This window comes from Microtus pennsylvanicus, chromosome 2 (assembly GCF_037038515.1).
Source record: "Microtus pennsylvanicus isolate mMicPen1 chromosome 2, mMicPen1.hap1, whole genome shotgun sequence".
Classification (NCBI taxonomy): domain Eukaryota; kingdom Metazoa; phylum Chordata; class Mammalia; order Rodentia; family Cricetidae; genus Microtus; species Microtus pennsylvanicus.
Genome location: NC_134580.1, coordinates 41,404,911 through 41,429,656, shown reverse-complemented (window position 1 = coordinate 41,429,656; position 24,746 = coordinate 41,404,911). Strand labels below are relative to the sequence as shown.

General features: G+C 41.6%; 1 protein-coding gene across 3 annotated transcripts in view; it reads right to left on the bottom strand.

Moving 5' to 3' along the window:
* Adcy8 (adenylate cyclase 8) overlaps window positions 1–23,884 on the bottom strand; it is a 202,269-nt gene extending 178,385 nt beyond the window's left edge. For all 3 annotated transcript variants that reach the window (XM_075960905.1, XM_075960906.1, XM_075960907.1), the window contains exon 1: window positions 22,820–23,884. In XM_075960905.1, coding sequence (XP_075817020.1) covers window positions 22,820–23,770 — 951 coding nt within the window. In that variant the 5' untranslated portion in view covers window positions 23,771–23,884. The remainder of the gene's footprint in view (window positions 1–22,819) is intronic.
* Between the last annotated feature and the right edge of the window lie 862 nt (window positions 23,885–24,746).

Sequence of the window (24,746 nt, the reverse complement as noted above, 5' to 3'; positions counted from 1 at the left end):
AAAATTCTTTTTTCTATGTGACTGCGTCCACTCTTCACATTCAGAAAATTTGTACTTCATTATATTAGGACTCACAAACATATCCCCAAACATAGATATTATTCCCAAAGTCTACCTACAAGCATACATATTGACACAGTTAGCTTTAGGAGTTCTGTTTTCTTTCTACAAGCTTTACACAAAACAGCTGTTATTTTTCAAGGAGAACCAAGATTCAGGTCCAGATAAGGTGTGTCATATTTTTATAAGGCATACAAAGGAAGATTTCTTCTTTGAACTTGTTCTATGAGGTGGAAAATTATAACACAGTGAAATTTTCATACATATATATTTAGAACTAAATTAACATGAACATATCTATATATAAAATTGACCTATATAAAAGAAATATATACATAAATTTTAAATTTTATATAAATAAAATTTATAATTTTTATTTATATAAACAAAATGTATAATTGACCTATATATTAAATAAATAGATACATTTTATATAAAGTATGTATATACTTGTAACTGTATTTGTCATATGTATATATAGATATACATACATATATATGCATACACATACACACACATAAACACATACACACACACACATATATATATTCATACATAGGACAAATTTTGGATTGAGAGGCAGGGAGAGATATAAAGAAAAGACTTGCATAGATAAAGCATCCCAAACAATGCTGACCGCTCGGAGCTTTTGGCACAGTGTGAAAATGATGATCCAATAATCTTTCACAGCCTGTGACCTCCAAAGGTGGAGGACTCACTTTCATTGTCTCAGTGTACCACCCAGCATAAAGGTGCTTCTTTCCCACAGGTTATGGACATGAAATGTAAGATAACTGCTTTATTGGGAGCCTATTAGACTTGTTGAAACAGGATACAACCATTTATTGTTTTTTTTGCAGGCATTTTTTTTTAAAAAAAAAAACTGGATTCAGTTCTTTAAAAACGAACCCCAGTGAAGCAGTGATTTCCAAGGTAGAGTTGGTTTCACTCGAAGAGAGGGGGAAAGTGTGTGTGTCAAAGTCCTATTATGACATATGTAGCTATGGGAAAATGTGGAAATGAGAGGAGAGAGGAAGCCACTGGAAAATCCACAATCCTTAGTTGTCTCTAATCTTTGATAGGTGCACACAGTTCCTAGCAGTGTACTTAGCAATAGGCACTGCATATTAAACATTTGTTGGCTAAAAAACAAGGAATGAGTGACCCCTGGGTAACTTCTGTCAGAAAACAATCCATTGCCTCTTCTGAGAAGCCTTGTCTTGTGGACACAGGGACGTTTTCAGCCTTGCTTTGAAAATGAAGTCTATAAATATTCGTAGTCAGGCAAATCGGATATGTTTTGAAGACCAAAGTGGACATTGATTCAATTCTCTTTCCTTTTTATCCAGGAGCTGTCAGACATTGCATCTAAAGTGCTTTATGGATGGGGCAGGAGGGAGCAAAGGGCTCCCTGAGACTGAGCCTGGTGTGTATTCCTCCTCTGTCAGATGGATCCTGAACAGGTCACGGGCAGGGCACTGAAGAAACCTCTGTATTTGCTGACATATAATCCCCTGAAATACAACGGGTTTCTGGGGATCTGTTTTAGCTACCTCTGAGGTAGCTTTTTGTCTGAAGTTAAATTGTAATTAATCTAAGCATGGAGGTGGGGGTATAGGTAGGGGGTATTTTTCGTGTTGTTTTGGGGAAGAGAGTGGTTTGAAAGGATACCACAGGCAATTTTAGTATTGTTAGGATATACAAAGAGACCTTTATAAAACACAGCAGAAAGAAGAAACAGCATATAGATGCAGGATTTCTCAACTCCATCATTTATTCCAGCCCACAGGCTGATACAGGAGCACTCTGCTAACGGTGCTTGAGGAAAGCCATCCCTCTCTGAAAGTGGGGCTCTCCTCCACATACAGTAAAGACTTTAAATCAAAAACCTCTACGAAGTTCTGTGTCTTCCCAGTGCGTGGAATGGTTGAGTTTGGAAAGTGATGTGGGACGTCCTTCTGTATATGTTGTGTGTGTGTGTGTGTATGTCTTTTTATATAAAGTTGTAAGTATATGCATATTAAGCCACATAACGATGGAAAATGCACAGAGAGTCTAGATTATGTATATTATTGTGTTTTCTGAATTTTTTAACAGCAGAGAAACATTTGATACTGGGAGCATTTGAGACCATGAAGAAAACCACAACAGAGTTCCAAAGAAAGTGAAATTTCCTCTTGAGATGTCTGTTTCCCAAGACCCCACTTACAATGATTTGCACAACAGAAGTACATTTTCCTTGTTTCTGCCTCCTCTCTGGGGGGTAGATGGCCCTGTCATTGAAGGTGGTCGTAGCAGCTTCTGAGGAAGTTTTTGGAGCTAGCATGAAGGGTGTGTGGTGTAATATGATGGTTACTATGCAATTTTTTATTGGCTAATTGATTTTGAAGAAACATTTGATTCATCATTAGTTACTAAGTTAAAAATAGCAACTTATCAAGCACTTGTTTTTTTGAATGTGGCTTTTTCAAGTGTGTGTATGTGTGTGTGTGTGTCTGTGCATGTCTGTGTGTCTGTGCCCACAGGTGTGTACATGTGTGTCAAAGGACAATCTTGGGTATCATCCCCATGAATTCTGTTCACCTCTCTTGAGACAGGCTCTCCTACTGGCCTGGAACTCATCAATTAGACTGTCCTGGCTAGGCAATGATGCCCAAATACCTTCCTGTCTCTACATCTTCAGTACTAGGTTTATAAGAATACACCGTTGCTTCTGTCAGTTTCACATGAGTGCTAGGAACCAAACTCAAGACCTCACACTCTATAGACAGACACGTTAGATATTGACTTAACCATCCCAGGCCCAAGTTTGTTTTCATTTTTTACTTAAAATGTATCTGCTATCTAGGACAGAGAAAGTCCAGCAGGCACCAAGGATTGGAGCTTTAACCAAGTCAGGAAATTTTGACTTTCATGTAGCCATCTACAGTAGCTTCCCTTTTTCTTTACAGAAGAAATAATCTTATTGTTGTAAAGGGATATTATATTGACCTAATAGAGGTCAAAAGGTAGTTTCCTAGGTCCATATTGAATACCTGGGCTCATAAACAAGCTAACATCAGATGAAGTAACTCTACACATTTTCTCAACTGTATTGTTTTCCAGCATGAGAGGGATTGAGTAATGTCCCAGCTTTTTCTGATGGATATAGAAAGTAGAGTGGTTTTAGAAAGGACATACTAGCTAAGGATAAACTTTGGCTTCCATGTATGGCAGGAAATAAACATTAGCCAATCTGCCAACAAGGGTTTAGCATATCTATGCCTTTTCAAGTTTACTCATTCTCATTCAATGTTCCAATCAAATAAAATGTTCTTCCAAAATTTAAGTGCACAGCACTTATGAGTAAGTGCAAACCGAGTTGGCCCATAACACTGAGCCATGTACCTTGTGGCACATTCAGTAGTAAAAATATAATGGAAGCTGGGAACATAAAATGTCTTCAGCCGATGATGACTCATACCCAACACCCTCCTGTTCACAATATTGAAAAGAAATACGTCTATTTTATATTTGAATCTAAATTTTGCCACTTAACACAACTATGCTTATTTTCCCAATGTTTAGAATGTAGAGTAATTAATGACTACCTTCCAGGACTGCCACAGGGTGAAACAAAGACAAACCTAGAAAAGTCTCCCCACTGTGCCTGCCACCTTAACCTGCTGGCTTACAGGTCTGTTTCTGACATTTGGATCCCAGCTCTGGCTTTTTCTAGTGTGGAAAGATTTAATCTTGTTAATTTCTCTGAGCCTCGGGCTCTTCATATGTTAACAGTGACGCTACTGGCCCTACTTCACAGGTTCTTGTGATTAAGTGAGGTAATTATAGCATCCTGACAGATACTGAGTATCCAGGACATGCTAGCTGCTGCTATCAATGTTCATTTCTTTCTCTCCGATTCTTCAGTGTGGGATTATGTGACATAATTCTTCTTGATTTCATAGCTATTGTGACAGTGGCATTCATTGTACAGATTAGAACACTATATCAGTGAAAAAGGTGACAGACATAAATCTGCAGTGTCCTAGGCACACGCTCAGGTGTGGGCACACGTTACTAATCAAGGAATGGGACAGTCATATAAATCTTCAACCCTGGGAAAAGGATTTGTGAAGGGTACTTTGTTAAACTCAGCAAGGTAGGCAGAACTCTAGGCTAGGGATAAGTTAGTCAAATGAAATAGACTACACCCTTTCTTATGAGAACACAGAAAATAAAGAATAAAGTGGTCTGTCTCACTTTCCCTGCATTGGGGAAAATATGCTGTGAAGCTTGTCTATTTAAGAACGAGGGAAAATGTCAGGACAAGTGTTTGTGGAAATGTATTTCCTTATTCGTCCCTCAATAAACAGAACAGTACTTTCCCTTGCACCTGTTATGTGTCAAGTTCTGCTGTAGGCACAGTAATTTGCTCATCGTTTCCGATTGCTGAACCTATCTTCTCTGTAAGAAAAGAAGGTAAGTAATTTTAACAGTAGACTAAGTTAATAAAGAGAGGAAGAGGAGGCTGGGTAGGGGTGCACATGGGGGAGAAGTCACAGAGTAAGTATGTTAAGGTAGGTTTCTCCACAGGGTGGATGACTCTCAAGCAAGATCTTGAGGGAACCTCTTGGATCTATGTAGGAAAGAGATTTGAGCAGTGCAGATAGTAAGCCTGTGTAAGAGCAGACTGGCGTGTTTAAGAATTTTATGGGAAGAAGACTGGAGCATATCAATGATTGAGATAATAGCATGAACTGGAAAGAAGAGGATACAGGACAGAGGAGGATCCTAAGGACCACTTTGGCAATACTCATTTCAATCAATCAGAATAAAACAGAGAACTGCAGTACTATTAGAGAAAAGGAGGGTCCTGACTTCATTCAGTCCATGAGGTATGGCTCAGAAAGCCAGTGGTCCATGTGCTAGAGTTTGCAAAATAGAGAGTACCAGGTGGCTTCCTTTAGACCTCCTTCTGAAGCTCCTCAGACCAAAAGACAAATATCAGAGATTTTGGTACCAAGGCTCCTGCTTTGATTAAAACAGGCTTGGGTGACCTTAAGAATTCTCTCCAGCTTGGAACATCTGTTTTTCTAAAGTCAGAGAAGATAGGAATCTGAACCAGGTGATTAGAAGCACCCCAAGTGAGATTGCTGACTCCCACTCTGAGTCCCTTTTCTCCAGATAAATGCCTTTGCTTTAAATTAAGATTTTTTACATCTGTTTACTCATTCATTTATTTATTAATGTGGTGTATATAATTTGGGGAAGTTAGTTCTCTCCTCTCACCACGTGGATCCAGGAATCAAACTCAGGCTATCAGGCTAGGCAGCAGGTACCTTCACCTGCTGAGCCATCTCAGCAGGTCATAGCTTTTGTATTTATGCACAGGGGATAATGTTTTCACAGCTGCTTTTTATTAGTGGGCAGAAGAAAAGCTGGAAAGTCAGTGGTGAGCACACTCACACGTGTGGACACACCACACACACACACACACACACACACACACACAGAGAGAGAGAGAGAGAGACACATATTTACATTAACACACACACACACATGCTGGAATATGCAGGGCAACACCAGAGAGTGTCCAGGAGAGCCAGCCATTGGAGCATTGGTGATTTTCCTGTTTTAATCCTGTAGCCAATTATTTGTTCTTCAGAGTTACTAAAATGGTGAGCATGAAGTTTGCCATGTAAGAAGATAAAAACCCTACTAGGAGATGAACAAGGTATAATTGTAAACGGTTTCAGGGTTCATTAGAAACTTTCCGGTGAACTGGGGGAGATAATTCATTTAGAAAAGTGCTTGTCTTACGAGTTTAAAGACCCAGGTTTAATCCCTAAATCTCCATCTAGAAAAGATCAGCTGTGGTGGTATGCTCCCTTAATCAAGGTGCTGGGGAAGTAGAGATCCCTGGGGCTTGATGGCTAACTAGTCTAGCCTCCTTGGGGAGTGAGTTTCAGGCTGGCAAGAGACCTGTGTCAACAACAAAGTTGGTTAATACTTAAGGAATGTTACCTGAGTTTGTCCTCTGTCTCTCTTATGCACATATGCACACATGCACATAGGCAAGCAGGGATGGGCACACATATACACAAACACACACCACTCTCCAGACCATTGTTTCCTTGTTTGGCAAAAAAAAATTAAGGCCAGTAATTTCCTTATATATACCACCTTGTATGTGAAAGTATACATTGCATTATAAATGTCAGAGATGTGGTTTGTGGGTCTGAGTACTCTGATGTGTGGCTCACACGGAGTAAATGATGATTCTAGGGGGAGAAGTGGGCTCTGAAATACATGTTCTACTTTAATATTTAATCAAAATAGTGACTCAATGTAATTCCAACACTGTCTCCTTTAGCTATTAATATTTCGAAAGGTCAAAAAGAAAGTGCAAAGAAAAGTAGTTCCAAAAAAAAAAAAAAAAGGAAAGAGGGGGGAAAACCGTTTTAGTAAAATGTACCAAGCATCTTAGAGGGTGAGATTGATGTGTCTTCCAGCGTTTGGTTGCGTGACTTGGCCATATCATTTAAAGATATCAAATACATACATTTTCATTAACTGGGCTCTTTTCTAGTACTTTGCCCAGAGTCTAATGTCAACTTCTCAGTGGCTGGTCATTTTAACCTCCCTGATGGCTCTATTTATTCTTTCAATAAAAACCCACTGAGCATCTGTGTGCTGGGAATTGTTCTCAGAACTGGAGATCAGTCAATAAATTAGAGTCAAAGTCCAAACCATCACAAACTTCCATTACAAGCTGAATAAAGTCAGATAGCAACTGTTTGGGGAAAATTTCCTGCATCAACTCTGTTTATTCTCATCTTGTTTAAAAAAATAAAACACACATTATAATTTCCCCCACTTAACTGAGGCTAATGTAAGCTGACTATCTTGCTGGATTCATGTGTCTTGGTGTCAGGATCCAAAGTCAACCAAATTGATTCTGGACTATGTGATAACATTCATTTTGCCAACCTCCCCCTTCTATTTGGGGTAAAGTGTAGGAGGGCAATTTCCTGAAGATTAAAACGTAGTGAAGTTATGAATACAAAAGTATTATTTATCTAGCAATGAAGATCTATCTTTATAGCTACCCAGTTTTTCAATACTTCTAAATGCTGTCTTCTCTGGCTCCTCCGAGGTGAAGTATTCTGTGGGGATCTCAGAAATTGATCCCTGAATTGACATGCCTTACATCTCAAATACTACAGAAATGCTGATGCCACTGAAGACAGAAATGTCTTCAATGCCTAATCCTTATGAGCATCAAATTCTTCTTCATGAAGAGACAAAATGTTGTACTCTTATTTGCTATACCAATCTTACTGAGAGCTGGCATCAGACGTAAAAGCAGTAAGACAAGAATAATCATGTTTAATAGGATAGATGTGTGTTTACTTCTTAAACGATTTCATCTAGCTAAAGATGAAAACCACAAGTACACAGGACATGAGCTATTAAAAGAAGGGTATAACCCTGGCACAATAATCTTGTGTGGGATTCTTGAAGTTACAGTTAGGCAGATTTATGAGGTCATCTTACTTTGGTGCAATTCTTACTGAGCTGCTGCTACTGAAAATGTCTCATCTGCAAATGTTAGCTTTCCCTTGCATTTGAACTAGGGCAAAACACCAGAAATTTGGTAGGAGCACTACCTGAATCCCGATCCAACCTATATTTACTTTAATTTCCTGGACATTAAAATTCTTTAGCCAGGTCAGTGTTGTGGACTACACTTCTATCCCTACCAGAACTATTTGGGCTTAAGGCCTGCTTGAGAAACATACGAGAGTTCACACACACACACACACACACACACACACACACACACACACACAATCGGTTCTGAACAATGGCCTTTGGTATTCTCATTCATTTTTCCCGAAATAATTGTCAAACATGGAATACTGATAATATTTTGGTGAATAAATAAACCAGATGCACTGTATTCATTGTACTTACTCTATGAGAGTGAAGTCAGACAAACAGGGAGAGGAGGAAAAGAGAGAAGAGGAGAGGTGAGGAGAGAAGAAGGAAGGAGAAAGAAGCAGGAGGAGGAACACCGAAGCAGGGTCAATAAATAGTAACAACAGAAGAAAGAAGAGGAGAAAGGATAGGGGTTATAAGAAAAAGAAATAATAAGAGGAGGGGAAAGGAGATGGTGGATGCTGTGGAGGAAGAGGTTTCTGAGGGGGGAAAGAAGTTTTAGAAAGTATTCTCAAACTGTGACATAAGAGAAGACATCCCCGAGAAGCTGTTCTCCTTGGGAACACAGCCAGCTGAGGAGCAGAGGAGGGGGGAGTGTTTCTGATGATCTGAATGAAACATTGTGATTGAGGAAGGAGATCATGATGATGGATGGTGCCACCTGAAGGAGCTAGAGCCAAATGTAAGCTGTGCATCCCAGGAAAAAAACTCTTGTGTGTAGGAACAATGAGAAGCCAATGGTGTTTACCTGAATACCCTAACATGGTAAATTGGAAGGGAGAAAGAGTAGGTACAGGGAGGCTGCTGTGATTCAAATTTTTTTTTTCTTTTTTAACCAGAGCAGAAGGATCAGAGATCAAGTTAAGCAGGAGAAGTTTGCAGACACAACAGACTAATCATAGAGACAGCAAAGGAGATGTAATGGCGAATATTCTTTAAGGTTTCTGACTTGGGACCATTGCATGAGTAGAACAGAGACTATTGGGATCACAAAATCAGGCCCAGAAGAAACAAGCTTGAGAAAACAGCCTGATGTAACATACTCCATCTCTCTGAGATGCAGGCTGTTCTTTGGACTTCTCTTTACATGCTGATTGTGGTACACCCAACAAATTATTGGTAACTCCTAGAAGAGTCCCAGAACCATGAGCTTCAAATTGGAAAGGATGATTTAAAATTTATTTTATTCAAACCATCCTCCTATACACCAAATCCTTGGCTAGAAGCATCTGGCTTCTGCTGAGCACCTCCAGGGATGAGTTTTTAATCTCACAAAGCCTGGTAAGCTTTCAAAGATTTATAAATAGGAAGGCCTTCATTGCTTCCCCTGGGAAATAGTCCCACCTGTCTCCAGTCACTACTGCTGCCTTGCACTTATTCTAGTGAAATAAATTATACATCAGATGACACAACATCTGATCTTGTTCTTTCTGGTCCCCAATTCTCACATACATAGAAAAAAAAGTCCCTAAACACCCAGAACATGAAAATGACTGTTTACTGTATTTCTCTTAGACACCAGATACTCAAAAATATGACAGAAGACATGATTTGTCTCAGGGACTGACTGATGATCATTCAGGAAATACACTGCGATTACACATTGTATCAATTATTGATTAGAAATTCTATTTACATGTTAGCAATAGAGAATTAAAATAAAATGGACAACATAAAGCATGAGTATAATTTGTACCAGTTAAAAATTCCTAGTTCACTGTGACTGTACACATGGGAAAAGCCAGGATTTAGGAAATTAAGGCCAGAGGATAACCAGCTACAGGGCAGCCTGTGCTACATAGTGAGTCTGTTGCCAGTCTTAACTTTGTCTCACACATTCACGCAAGCACACGCATGTACTTGAACAAAACAAAAAGTAGGAATCTCTAGTCCACGGCTCATAGAATGGTCTAAAGGTATCAACAGTTTCCTAATACTCATGTTTCTTCATCATCTAGTTTCATCTGTATGGCTTCCAGCTCTCTTCATGATCTATGACAGTCAATGGATGTTTGGGGGTACTTATGGAACTTTTAGGTCATAGTTTATAGCTTTTGCTTTCTGTGTATAGATGGAGATGTGATCTCTTGCTTCTTGCTTCAGCTGCCTGCTGTCATGCCTTCCCTTTTGCTATGGACTCTCTCTCTTTCGAACCGGAAATCAAAATGTACTCTTTCTTTTATAAGCCACTTTTGCTCATGGTGTTTTATTGCAGCAACAGAAGGCAACTAATATAGCACCGGTGCTCAGAATCAAGAAGAACCATTTTCCGTTTTGATACTTACCAACCAATGGCAACAACATCATTGAAGAGTCGTTGTTAGATGTAAGTATGATCTACCTTCTTCTATTTTTAAGAACAATGAAGATAAATCTTTAGTGCAAAGTATCTAGAAGGAATTTTCTTAAGAAATGGTTCTCAAATGTCACAAAATAAAAATTTAGTGATCCTTGGTGGGTTATGGATGGGAAGATGGCAGATGCAAGGAATGAGGCAGCAGGACCTTCCTCTCTTCACACAGCACGGTAGTATCCTTTAATCAGTGTAGTGCTTGACTTAGTTCGCCAGTAAATCTTCTGCTTTTCTAAATCTTCCTTTATTCATACCATTTATTGAGGTATTTCTTTCTTATGGATTTTTCTCTGATTTTATTGAGAATATACTACTTTTCCATACATAGGTTTGTTTGATTTGGTGATGGATCTGCAGTTTGACATATATCCATGCACACAAGAAAGGTCTAATGAAGCAAGCTTTATTATCTGATTTTTTTCCACTGTGCTTAAACACAGTGACTCTAAACTGATAACCAGCCAGAGCTTTTGGGAAGCATATTAAATAGAAACTTGTACCAGAAGTGCTTTGCATAAGGAAGGAAGGAATTCTATGTGTAGATCCCAAAGAAGACACATCAGCCCTAAATGAGAACAAAATAATCTCTCTCTCTCTCTCTCTCTCTCTCTCTCTCTCTCTCTCTCTCTCTCTCTCCAGAACTTTCTATATACATGACAAAGAAGGAGTCCTCATGACTGGTATTTTTTTTTTTTTTTGTGCATGAGAGGAAGGGAATCCCATGTTGGTTATCTTCTCACTCTGAGGTATATCCCATGCTTCCAGTGTGCATCCGTCTCGCCATTGGTGGCTAGGGATGGCACAGCAATTCTGTTTCTTTCATCTACCACTGAAGTGATTAACAGATGGATTCATCCTATGAACCATTGTTCGGTGTTTGGCAGCATTTTATGGAAACCACCCAGCAAAGCAGCCTGCTGCTATATGCCATACCAAACTTGCTTTGTTAATGGAGTAATTTCATTGCTCAGCTCTTGGTCCCTGTTGTTTATTAGGTTCAAAACCTTTCTTATTCATTTATAGAAAGGGACATTGGCAAGAGGAATCTAATTTTCATCTGGATATAGGTGAAAGGACTAGGCTAGCGCAAGATGAAGTGAGTTCCTCAAAGCCACTTTGTCTGTTTCCTGGGTGCTACAGACAAATAAAACTCAACGGAAACCACACTCCCAAGATATGGATATTCAGGATGAGTAAAAGGCAGATCAATCATTGTTGAGTAAGGTTGACATTAAAAGACTTGTTGATCACAGCTAACACACATTTTGAAAAAGCCAGCTAGGCGATCCTGACAAGTGTCACAGAGTCACTAATTAGATATTCAAAAGAAACTATTTCCTGTCCATTAAATATCACAGGCATCCAGGTCTTCAGAAGAAATCCAGTGGCTAAAATTACACATGGTTTTACCACACTGTTAATGTCACTCAGCCACCAGTAGAATTATGTAACATGAGCGGTCGGACCCTCCCACATCAGAATTAAGTATTACAAACCATATTCTTAAGATTTTTCTCTCTCTCAGTATTTATTCAATCAGCACTGGAAATGGGAAACTGGATTGGAGCCTCTCATCTCCCTGCACTTGAGGGACATGATATCACTCTTCGGAGCTCAATATCCTCATCTGTAAAATGGGAAACAGCAAGAACACAGCTGATATGACTGCTCAAGCATTCGTTCACAAAGAAGTCAAATGAAGAGTGAGTTCTAAAGACACAAGAGAAAGCATTAGATAAGGTCACAGAGACTTGATAGTGATTCAGGTGCCACTTTGACTCCATGACATTTACAGCCCAACCGTGAAGGCATATGTGGGGATCAGAAGTGGGGCAAATGAGGCAGACCATATAAACAGGGAGAGTATTATATAGCTTCAGTCTTAGCTCTGAGGATCCTTTTATATCCACTCTATACCAAACCTTTTAGGCCTGATGGAAATTTTGGATGCAAAGCGCCAAAGCCATTTCTTTGGCCAAAGTCACTGAGAAAAACCCAGACCAAAAATAGGTTGAGAGTTTGTGGTTTCTTTGTTTTTAGGAAATATACCTACATGGTTTCAAATATCTCTTTATATATCCATTGTTGCAGTTCCTCTCTGGCTGAGATGGCTTGGGTAGACCCCAGAAGCTTATGCAACGTCGGTAGTCACCTTGAAGGAGACAAGGATAAAGCCTATACTTCATAAATAGAAGAGGCAAGAAGGCTTTATACTCACTGATTGCTCACCACTTGGAGACATGAGCCCATCTTCCAGAATGGACTATCTATCTACCAATGGGCCAGGAAGGCTCACCAAAGAACATGGGGAAATTTTAACTCTGAGCTTATTCTCATTGTCTTAGTTTCTAATGGGCAGTAGAAAAGGGAGCTACATGGATAATATTTCATAGATCTAAAAACAAAGTCGTTTCTTATAAACATTTTTTTGTTTTTGTTTTCCCTAAAAACTGGTCTAGTTGATGTGTAACCTGATTTTTACACAATAGAATTTAAGTTAAAAAAAGAAAAGAAGAAGAAGAGTAATTTTCCATGCTCAGGGAAGGACTTTTTTGTTCAGTGACTTCCCCTTAAGAGTAAGGCAGAGCATCCCTTTGCTTGTTGAATACTGGAACTCAGGGTGAAAGAGGGGAACAATGCTTCTCAGCACACACACAGTGAGCAGGCACCAGAAAGGCTCCTACTGTTGGGGTGCCAAGCCAAGAAAGGGTTTGTGAATGTACATGAACCAATTGACTGGTGTCGATCCCAGAATTCAAAGCCAGAATACTAAAGAACAGAAGACAAAGGAGAGTACAGCCTATCTCTGAGTATTTGAATTCTACTTTGAATGGATGGACGTGGCACATTCAGAACTTCCAGGGAGTCATGTTGGTGAGATTTCATGCATGGATGTCACTTTTGACATTCCTATGGGATGAAGTCTAACAGCAAACTCTTTGTTCCTCCATCTTTTACACTCTTTCTGGCCCCTCTGTCACACTGTTCCCTGAGCTTTATAGATGGGAATGTTTTGTGCGGTCCATTAGAACTGGGCTCCACACCTGCACTTGACTGGTTCTCGGTATGCTCTCTTTCTGTTGCAATAAGAAGTTTCCTCAATGAAGCGTGAGGACTACACTTACCAGTAGGTAGAAGGGCAAATATTTAGAATACAGTTAAGGTTTATTAAGGTTTATGCTGGTTTAGTAATGAAGTGTTTGTAGAGAACAAGGAGTTACAGTATATGAGAGAACTGGAAGGAAGAAAGGGAGGGGAAAATGAAGTAATTATAATCTCAAAATGTAAAAGAGTGATAAGTGTGTAAAAAAGCTTTCTGGGATGGACAAATACCCACAAATAATTCTGTTCTATAACTTTTATTTTAATGAAATGATCTCATTAATTCTTTGCTTTTTTCTTACATTATTTAATAACTTATTTAGTATATGACTAGTAAAAACAGCTTTGGCTTGTTGGACAAAGCACATCACAGGGTAATTTCGGATGTACTGAATAGAAGAACTGGCTTCTGCCATTGGCTCCTTATGCCTTGCTGCTGTCTGTGTGAGAACTGCGAGGGGGAGGATTAGAAGGAAGGAGATAGTCAGGCCACAACCATTCATTCCACTAATTTAAAAGAATGGCATTCAGAGCTGACCTTGTGCCAAATGCTATGCCAGGTGACACAAAGATAATATGACCCAGTGGTGTGCTCAGGAGTCTGATAGTCTGGTGGTCACATGGGAAAGTGATGGTTTTGTTGTGATAGGTGAAGATTCAGGGTATAGCAATGTTTCAAGAAAGAAACCTGAGCCTTGTTGAAGTTCCAGTCTGCCTCCCTTGTGTGGGGAAGATTATCAGGGCTCCCAGAGGGGTACCTCAGTTTTCATTGAGAGGCTAAATGAACAGAACTGCAGGCCTTCCTGACCTTACCTTGTTGGGAGCTGTGAAGCCCCCAGATCCTGATTTCTGGTAAACAACTTGTAATGCTTGCAGCTGCTCTGAGCTGGAGACTCTCAGAAGTTCCTGATGGCAGGAGAGTGGTTTCTGGTGGGTTTGGCTGGGGCGTGGCTATCAGTTAAAGATCTCTATATACGCGGCTCTGGTACACAGTAAGGGACCATTCCTGTTTCAAGGATGACCCGTGTCCCAATCTGTGTGTCTTTGTGTCTTTCAATCTCCAGCCCCTTGCCTGGCTCACGAACTGTATGGTAGCGCACAGAGCATGGATGGGCATGGTGCGTTACACTACCTGACATAGGCTAGCCTCTTCCACCTGCTTGCAGATCACAAGACTTGGGATGAATTCAGCTTGTGATAGACAAGGTGATGCAGGAATAACTGACCTCAGTCCTCCTCACGACCCTTAGCATACACTTCATTAAGAAGGAAGATCTGCAGTCACCTCTTTTTTCTAGAGTTTGAACTTTCCGTTGCTAGTTCCTATCAGAAAGGTTTCAGGATTGTGAGAGTTGAAGTCAACAGAAGCCAAAATCTGTGTATGAGAAAATATTTGTTGAACCTTTTGCCCTGGATGCATTTTGAGCACCAAGGACAAACTCCCCCTCTTTACTGGAGTCACAAACTCCCTGTCCAAATCCATTCGAACATCAGGTCCATTAAAGCCTAACCTGGTCAGTTTGGTACCCAGCAGATCTGCAGCACCTAGAATCTGCTAGGATGTGAACAGATGTTTAATAAATAGTTTGCCTACTAAATATCCATTCTCCCATTCTTCCTGTTTTTGTGAAGCAGCAAAATCTAATCATTTTCATCATTTCTTGCCAATGTAGTAGTCATGTGTCACAAATTTGGTCCCTCAAACATAAACAAGTTGATGCTTTGTTAGGCACAGGTCCCAGAGGAACACTCAAAAGGAGAGCAGATTCAGTTAGGGCTCCTGCCCTTCCTCCTTTGCCCCCCCCTTTTTTTTCTGAATGCAAAGTAACCTTGGTAACTTGGAGATGTAACTAATGTGGCTTTCAACTGACCTTGAGGAAACGACTACCTATCATAGAATTTTCCTAAAGAGAGCTCCGATCCTATAGGTATAGCTTTCCCTTGACGAGTCTTCTTGTCGGAGAGACCAACATTTAAAAGAGCAGCTTCTTATACTAAAGAGCCTCACTTCTTTTGTAGCTGATAGGAGACAAACATAGAACAACCAACCTCATCGTTATAGCAGAATCCAAGATATTTGAGGACAGTCACTATATTTTTTCAGTGTTCCTTCTATCCTCAAGTAGCCAGCATTAATTTTTCTTTTTTTTTAATTTTCTGGTTCTGTTTTGTTAAAATTTGGGAACTATGGTTCTTATGTTTTAACTTGTGATTATGTACTGATTATTCCCTAACAATCTGTTTTATAATCATCCTCAATGCAGTTGGTATGCACTCATATAGGCAAACATGTGCGCATGCAAACACACCACACTACACACACACACACACACACACACACACACACACACACACACACACACAGAGAGAGAGAGAGAGAGAGAGAGAGAGAGAGAGAGAGAGAGAGAGAGAGAGAGAGAGTTCTGAAATTGTGTATTCCAGTCAACTGGAAAATCAGCTGGCCCAAGACAAGGATGAGGTTTTCAAAAAATGAAGTGCTGTAGGTTTTGTCCTCAGATAAAATATTTACATGGTTGTGTACTTTAAATCTGAACAGCAGTTTGAAAATTCACTCATTTAGAAAGAACCCCCATTAATGTAATTTCAATTTCTTTTCACATTTAGTTTCTGTCTTCACCATACAGAACTTAGCATTGTTTCCTGCTTTGGGAGGGGGGGCTTCTTCGCCAAAGGCATTTTAGTTTGTAACACCAAAATTTAGGCATATATTTAAGGAAATAGAGCAGATGCAATAACCCAGCAACTAGTAGATAATTCAGGTCTCATGTGTATTAAATTATATATAATTCAGATAGGGAAATTCACACTACAAACACTCATTCAAAGCCCAGTACAGATATATTGATGAAATGAGCCATTGTAGGTTTATTTGACAGCAGATCATAAACTCAGTTCATTGGTTGAAAAGATGGTCCCATGGAAGCATTTGCTAGAAAAATGGCTTTCGTTCTGGCTAGGATGTGGCTGGAGCCTTCCACAGAACACCCAGCATCCCCATGGTTAATTAATCCCCTCTACATTCTTCTTCTACCCCACAGTGCTGACTAAAAAAATCTTGCAGTGAGAAAAGCTGGCCTCTCAAGTCTGCTCAAGTGACCTGGCTTCCTAAAATACCCTTCATAAACAAAACTCACATGATATAATTTGAGTGTGTAAATCCAATTACATTTCCTGGGGAAGCTCAGGGCCAATTACACTGGCTTCCCCTGCTGTGGGTGGCTGACAAAAGCAGCGTTCCTGTACTCATCCTGAGGAAGATATTATTTATATAAACCGTTATCTGGCTTACTGAGGTGAAAACCTATGTGTCACAAATGTTCCCCAATTTCCAATACTGCCTCTAGACTTTAGACTCTTGCTTCGGTTCTGAAAAAGGAACGCACTTCAGAAACAAAATGCCAAGTGAATTGATGTATTGCCCAGCTGTATATTTTAGGCCTACTGGTCTCTCAGAGAAACAGTATTGTTCCCATTTGTTGATGAGAGAAAAGGTTTGAGATGAATATTGCAACTGTCATCTGTGTTCTGAAAACAAACACATGCAGGGTGAACTCCAATGGACCAATTTGTGATGTGAATAAATTAGCATCCTAAGAAATATTTAGGCAACAGTGAAATGTCACAGATGATTGTAGTAGTGTCCTCTGATTACATGTGTGTGTGTGTTCATCTTTTCCTCTTATGCTTGGTTTCACTTCTTTTTAGTAAGCTTTTAAATGTCATTGATCATCAAAGTGTAAAGATGACTAATGTATCCATCCTACTTAGCATGACATTGCAGCTTCTGCTTCAGAATCCAAATCACCCCCATCCCTCAGTTTTAATCTAATCATGTTCTGGCCTACCGATCTTAGTCAGGTGATAGAACTGAATATGAGGGGGAAACAAATTTGTAACTTATCTTGCACAGCACATACCACACAATTAGTATATAATTCTCTCTAGATATACAGACCCCAAAATCTATTTGCTACCCTTAGGCAAAAATATCCACAGATCAGGGACAATGAGACTTAATTGATCACTTGGGTATCACTAACCAACAAAAATACAAACCAAACAAATAAACAGAAGGCAAAACAATGTAAAGTGGAAATAAAGAAAAAGAAAAGAAAGGACATGAAGGGCAAACATATTTTCACAAGCAGGAGGAATAATTGCTCCATTCCCTAGCTTTCAGAGGCACCTTGGGAAGGCTGACACTCAGATATGCTTTTGAAAAGCATTTTTTCCTCTTCAGATTGCAGTTACTATTTTAAGCCTGTGTAAATATTCCAAAACAATGTACAGAAATAGAGGGACATGAGGTTTAGAAACTGCACACGGTAGCTGGAGAGGTCGGTTAAGTCACAGCCTTGTCATACTGTTTGAAGGCAAAGTTCTGTGTTCTGAAGAGAGCGTTTATAGAGTTAGGGGTGATTTAGATCACATGTCACTCCTTGTACATTAAGCAGTCATAGAATCCCTTTATTAGATTGAGTTAGATGCAAAGAGGCCTAGTCTTAGACAGAGATGTATAAAAGCACCTGTGTCAAAATTGTATAAATGGGGAGAGGCTGCTTTGTTTTTTCTCTGAGGTCAACCTCTCACTTAAATGACCAGAAATACATACTCTAGCCACAATCCTAAACCTCAGCTGCTCACATCCCGCACCCCTGTCTTACCCGCGACAATTGCCTGCTGTCCTCCAGGATTTCCGACAGGACAGGCAGTAGCCTACCTGCTTCTCATTATTTCTCAAGCTCAAGGATCATGATTTGATTAGTAAGTACTTGTCTGGCTTTAGTCTCTGTGTTTGATGAGCTGTGTGTCTAAGTGGGGAAAGAAATTCCTATCTGACAGCATGACCTTGAACACAGATTAACCCGGCTGTGCAAACCCACCTGCATTTACTCAGAGTTATCTTGCAGATACCACCTCCACTCTACCTTTCTGCTTATCTGCTGCACCAAGAGGCACAGGTGACTAATTCATCACCAGCTGTAACATCTTAGAGCTCCCAAGAAAGAAGAACAATGCAGTCACCTTTTGGTTAAATAGTATTGGTCTCAGTTTTCCAATAACTAAATGATTTGTAGCGTCCCATCTCTAATGAGCTGAACAATGGGAACAAGACGAATTTCAAATGTGAGGTAACTCTTTTTATTGTCACTAGGAATTAAAGCAGAATAAAATGGTAGTCGTAGCTATAGAACTTAGAACGTATTTGGCCTATAAAAAAATCTACCAAATGGAGACCTACTGTTAATATTTTATTGATGCTTATAATGTCATTTTGTAATACATTTTCTGATGAATGAATTGAACTGGGAGAATAAGCAATTGGTTTAAGAAGGGGGAAATATCAACTTCCTAGAGAGACTGGGACAGGAACCCTTAGTACCACTGATTTGAATTCCATATTGTAAAGCTGACATAAGATAAATTGATGGATTAATGGCAGATCTTGGGCTCCCTGGAACTAAACTTTTGTGAGGGTGAAATAAAAAAAAAAAACCCTTCTCCAGCTGGACTTTGCACCTTAGGAAGGTCCCTCATTATTTCCAATGTTACTGGACCCAGAAACTATGTAGGTAATTTAGGTGATTATTTATATCTCTCTTGATGTGTATGTGTGTGTGTGTGTGTGTGTGTGTGTGTTGGGGGCACATAGTGAATTAATTTAACTGAATCGAAAGAATGCAAACTATTTCTATGCTAAGAAGAATCCTCTCTTGAGTAGGTCTTTTAAAATTAAATCTCATATCCACAGTGGGAAGCAAGTTGCAATACAGATTTACAAGGGGCATTGGCACCTCATATAGGGGGTCTGCAGGGATTTGAGGCAAGGTGGTTGCCATTTCAAAACATGGATTTGATTCCTTAGGAGTGGAAAAATCACAGCTTGGATTAAGAAGGCAATCACTGGCTTGTTTATTACATTTGAAAATGACATTTTCAGTGAAGTGAAGCAGCGGACAAGCTGTTGTTGACACTATATTCTCGTTTTAATCCCATGAGTCTTGAAAACATTAAGTTGAACCTGAGCCATCTTCTTAAAGGGAATTAAGTTAAGATTAATGTAGAGATGATATTCTAAGGGTTTATGGCTTTCAATTGACAGATTTGTATCCAGCTGAGCAGAATGATGAACTCATTTCAAAGAATCTATGCCATTCTGGCATTTTTCTCCCTAATTCCTTTCTGGCTTTTCCCTAAATTCTCATTGATGTCATGTATGTTCTATTACTCTGTTGACTAATATATGTTCTACTACTCTTAGTCTGCAGGAGAAAAATACCCCTAGAAGTTGCTGATGAATGGTTAGCATTTGAACCCCAATTTTAATTCTGTCCTCGTTACCAGTTAGCTCTCAAGCCTTGGTAAGTCCCCTTTGTTTCCAAAACTCTGACATTTCTTCTTTGAAAGAAAAACAAAGGATAGCATTGCCTATATTCCATTATCAGGTATAATAACACCAATAAAGGTCCTTATTTCTGGGTATAATATTGTACAAATGCCATGCTTTGTGGTTTGATTTCTCCAGGGTTTAGGCGGAAAAGCCTGTCTTACACACAAACAACTTAATTGTATATATATGTGTGCATAGATTGCTTCGGTGGAGGATTCTTTCATCAACAGAATTTGTGAAGCTGAGTATCTTATCATTGTGTGATGAATAGTCACACACCTGTTTTCATGGTGAATTTGTTAAGGGCCCACTCTATTCCTGGTGATTGTTTAAGTGCTAGGTATAAACTAGTACTAGAAAGGGCAGTCTCTTGCCCTCTTTAGTGTGTGTGTCTTCTTGTGAGCACTGGGGCTTCTGTAAGAAGCACAACAGAGTGATAAGATCATTTCAGACCCTGTAATTGCTGTGCAGAAGTGAATGCCATGTTATTTATGATAAAGCAATGATAAACTTGTGTGTCAGGGAGAGTGGCCTGGCAGAGTTTGGAAAGAGAATGTGGCAGTCATATGAAGGTGGGGGGAAATTGACCTATAATGCAGATATAAAGACCCAGGAGTATGAAATCTCTTGCCATATTAGGAAGACAGAAAGATGGGTGGAGAATTTAGGATTTGAAGAAAAGCAGAGGAGGAAATATGAATGAAAAGGGACACAGTCACTAGGGGGATGGAATAGGCTCTGGTGCGGACTTAGGATCTCACTGTTGTTGCCCAGAAAATTTTAAGTGTGCCTTATGTACTAAACATGTAAAGCCAACCAGCATTTCATAAATAAATAAATAAATAAATAAATAAATAAATAAATAAATAAATAAATAAAATCAGGGTTTTGGAAAGAGATAAACCCTCCACTTTATCTGTGGGATCTAGGAAGCTCGTGCCCCTAGGGGGCGCCAAAGGAAAACGCTTAAAGGAACTTTTGTCTCCTATACTGAAGAACACTGTGGTCCAGGGTTCTTCAGTCTGGTCAAAGGTTACCTGGCTTTTAACCCTATTAAACCAATAACCTGTCCCAAGCAGGAAAGGTGAATGGGCTTCGTTTCCATGCAGTTGGCCTTGGTTTTCACAGTGGAGAACTGTTTATCATCGGATGGGAGTGGGCAGGCATCGATGTTATTTTTAATCTTCCCCCATCTGGTAGTATTTGAGTAGAGTATCAAACAAACATGGAGCCAGAACTCACTCGCTGGATCCACTTGGCGAGAAAAACATGTCTATACTTAGAACTTTGAAGATATTCATAATTTGACACTTAGGATGTGTTTTTCTAAATACTACCCTGGCATATTTGATGAGGTCTTTCAGTAATGTGTACCAAGGAAGGCTGCTGTTGAAAGGCAGTGGGTTGTAAACGAGATTTTTCTGTATGTAGCGGCTATCTATGGTTGGTGGTGAAAACAACCCAGACTGAGACAGATTTTCAAAAAAGGGGAGAGAAGCAGAAGAAAGTGGAGGCTGCCATGGTGAGGGGCAGAAGAAAGAAAAGAAAGGATTTGCTGAGATTTAAACATAGTAAAGAAAGCAAAGAGACAAATGGGGGTGCTTGGGAGGGAGTGGGTTTACATGCAAGGGATTCCAATGTCTGTGTTCTCTGGGTTTGAGGTGTACAGTTCATACAGTGTATAATATAATTCAACTTCAGGCAAAGAATGCAAGGCCTTCTTCAATGGAAGCAGTACTAAGCATCAAATAGTAAAAGCTTGGGGTGTTTTGAGAGTATACTCAACACTGCCTATATTACAGAAAAGTTTATCTGCCTGGCTCTTCAAGACTCTCATCTCCCTGTTTCCTGCCTGACGGCCACAGTCACACACTTGATGCACCTTTTGCTTCTTCTTCAGGACACACTTCAAAAAGAACCGTCCAAACAGCTAATCCGATAAGCAACCTGAGCAAACAGACACAGTCCCTCATGAAAGGGAAAGGACCCCAAACTCCAATTAAACCCAGAAGGCAATAATGGGCAACGCTGTCCAATGGAGCCAATGATCTCCAAATCACGAGCCATTTCTAGTAGGAATGTTCATTGTAAGAACTATCTGTTCAAACTTGCCCAGAGGTGTTTTAATGTCTGATCCAGCAAGAGTAAGCAGAGATGTTGAGGACAGGATGAATTCATACAAAATGACCCCTAGCTGAACACCTCACAGATGTTTTCTTCCTAAATCGCGTCTGGTGATGCTTCCCTCGGTAAAGAAGAAGACTGCCCACCCCTCACTTTCCCAGATATTTGTTGAACAAAGTGTCAGGTCATTAATTATCAATTGGTTTTAGTGAATTTAAAGACTGGATTCTTTGTCTACCTTCCCAGGGGTAGACAACATGGACTTTGTTCACGGAAGTACATCCATATTTGATGAGGAAGAGACAGAGGGAGAAAAGAGAGTGACAGGGTTGGTCTAAGTAATTCATTAAAGTCATCTACACTAAAACGTCCCCTTCACTGAATAAAAACTTTTTTTTTTTTGCCAATAGCCTGTCATTCTTCACTTTCTGAAATCTGTTTATTTATTTATTCAGAGGTCTGCGTCTGGGCAATGTAATAAGAGACGAAACCACAGTAGATCCCCCAAGGCCTCTAAAAATTCCCAAATAAAAAACCCTGTCATGGGACCGTGAAGGATGGGGAGGGGGACCTATGGGAGGGCATTCAGCACTGCAAATCCATATTTAGCAAAAACTCGAACCCATTCAGAAACAAGCCACGCGGAAACCTAAGCCTTTAGAGTCGCTGAAGCAGTCTGCTGCGAGTCAAGCAAAGTGCCACCTTTTAAATCTAGGTGGTTCCCCTCCCCCCTTCTCTCTCCTGCTCCAGCGCCTGTGGACTTTGGGTGTCAGTGTGTGAGGCAAAAAGATTTTCCCAGTTGCTGTTAGAGGATAATTACAAACCAGAGTGGAAAAGTTAGCAATTAGTATAAAAGTAAAGTTAGCCTCCTTTTAGTTTCTTACGTTCTGAGGCTTGAAGCCCCCCTTCTTCTCCCAACACACACAGCAAGGGAAGGATGCCCAAAGCCTAAGTCAGGAGGGGACCAGGTTCACACCAGAGTGAGGCAACCCTAGTTCTCTAGAAGTTATTTCTGAACAACCCAGGGGGGTGGAGCGGGGAAGGCAAAGGCAAGCCAGAGTTACCTGATTGATTGAAAAGACCGCAAGCCTGGGTATGAGCACTTGAAGGGTGACTTGCAGCAGCGATGTGCTCAGGCCCGCCAGGATGGCCCAGGTGAGCGGCAGGGGAAGCATGCTGTAGGTGGCGAAGAGTGTAAAGAGCACGTAGCCTATACCGTCTCCCAGAAGCCCATAGCCCAGGCCCGCTGCCAGAATCTGGGTGGTCATAGCTACCCAAGTGACCACTCCGCTGTATTGCAGGTAGGTGTGCGATGTGGTGTCCTTCCTGACCACCACCAGGGCGCAGATCACCACCTCAATGCCGGTGAAGAAGCCCAGCAGGATGCCCTTGAGTGGGTCCATGGGGGCAGAGGCCAGGCTCAAGTGGAGGACCAAGAGGGTGAGTTTGGTTAGTACATCCAGCACGTTCATAACTACCTCGGATTTGCGCCTCTGGCCCAGGAAATAGCGTTGGTAGAGGCGCTCCAGATCCCGAGACTTGAAGGAGTTGCGTAGGGTAGGGAAAATGACCCCACGGTAGCTGTAGCCCCCATTGAGGAAGAAATCCGAGTTACTCGGGGCACAGTCAAGGTGCAGGAAGCCCAGGTCGCCCCCGCCCCCGCTGCCACTGGCACTGCCGCTCCCGCTGCGTTCCGGGAAGACTTTGGTGCCGCCGGTATTGTGCGCTCTCTCTCCGGGGCCCAGAGAATAGAGGGGCAACGTCGAATCGCCAGACAGCGGCGGCGCGTGGTGGTTGGGTCCGCTGCCCACAGGGTTCGAGGCTTTGCGTGAGCCCCCGCCGCCGCCGCCCCGGTGCCCGTGGATGAAGCGCTGCTCGGTGATGTGCCGCACCGCCGTCTGCCACAGCAGCCGCTGCGGCCGAGAGCCGCTCCCGCCGTCGCCGGCCGGGGGCGTCGGTTGGATGGTGTAGAGTTCCTCGCTGCCGCTAAGGCAGTGCACATCCGAGAGCTCCATGGCTCGGGTTCGCAGGGAGGGAGGCGCAGAAACTGGTGGTGGCAGTTTTTTTTTTTTTGGGGGGGGGAGGGTTCTAAAGACCCGAAGGCCCACTTGCCAGCGATCCCTTCTTCCCTAGGTTGCTCAATTGCAGAAACCCTGAGCAGGGCCCCCACAGGTCAGGTCATAGTGATCCGGTGAACGAGGGACTCTTGGTAGATTGCAGCGGACCCTTGAGTTCTGGCGAGCCACCTTCCCGCCAATCAGCGCAGCTTGGATACGCAGTGATAGTGGTGGCTATTTGTCTGCGAAATTCTCGGCGCTCTGAGCCACGCAGTCCCCTTTCTGCTCTCAGGATCCTTGGCTGGTTTTAGGCTCAGCGTCTTGGCGCAGTCTGCGCTGTCCAAGAGGCGCCCTGGCGGCGCGCTTCTGCTGCGCGTCGGGCGGATTCTGGCTGCGGCACTGGGCTCCGGACGCCCACGTCTCGGCGCCTGCAGCAGGGCTGGCCAAGGGTGACCGATAGCTAGGGTGGGTGCTAAGTTAGCAGCTGTGGCTGCAATGATCGCCCTTCGGTTAACTCCATTGCGCCGGCATGGGGAGCCGGGGCGGAGCTGGAGGCGGGCGCAATGAAGCAGGAGGTGTGGGTGATGGTGAGGTGGCAGGGAGCCCCGCGGGAGGGCAGGAGAGAGGTGGTAGCCTCAGCACTAACAAGTCACCAAACAGTTAATTTGGAGGTGTGCCGAAGCTCTCTCTTCGTTCTTTCCTGGTTGTCTCCACTTCCAGACAGCACGGGTTCTGGACCGATGCATTCCTCAAGGAGGATGGTGGCAGGGCGCTAGCCCCAGGGTCCCAGCCTCCGCTACAGAACAAGGTCACCTCTGCTAGCAGCGTTTCTGAAGGGTCGTAGCACACAATTCCCATCCCCTTTACTTCGCTCCTTGGAGTCCATTGGGCCTTCCTGGACCTCGGGGTGTGTGAGGAAAGAACAAGTGGGGAG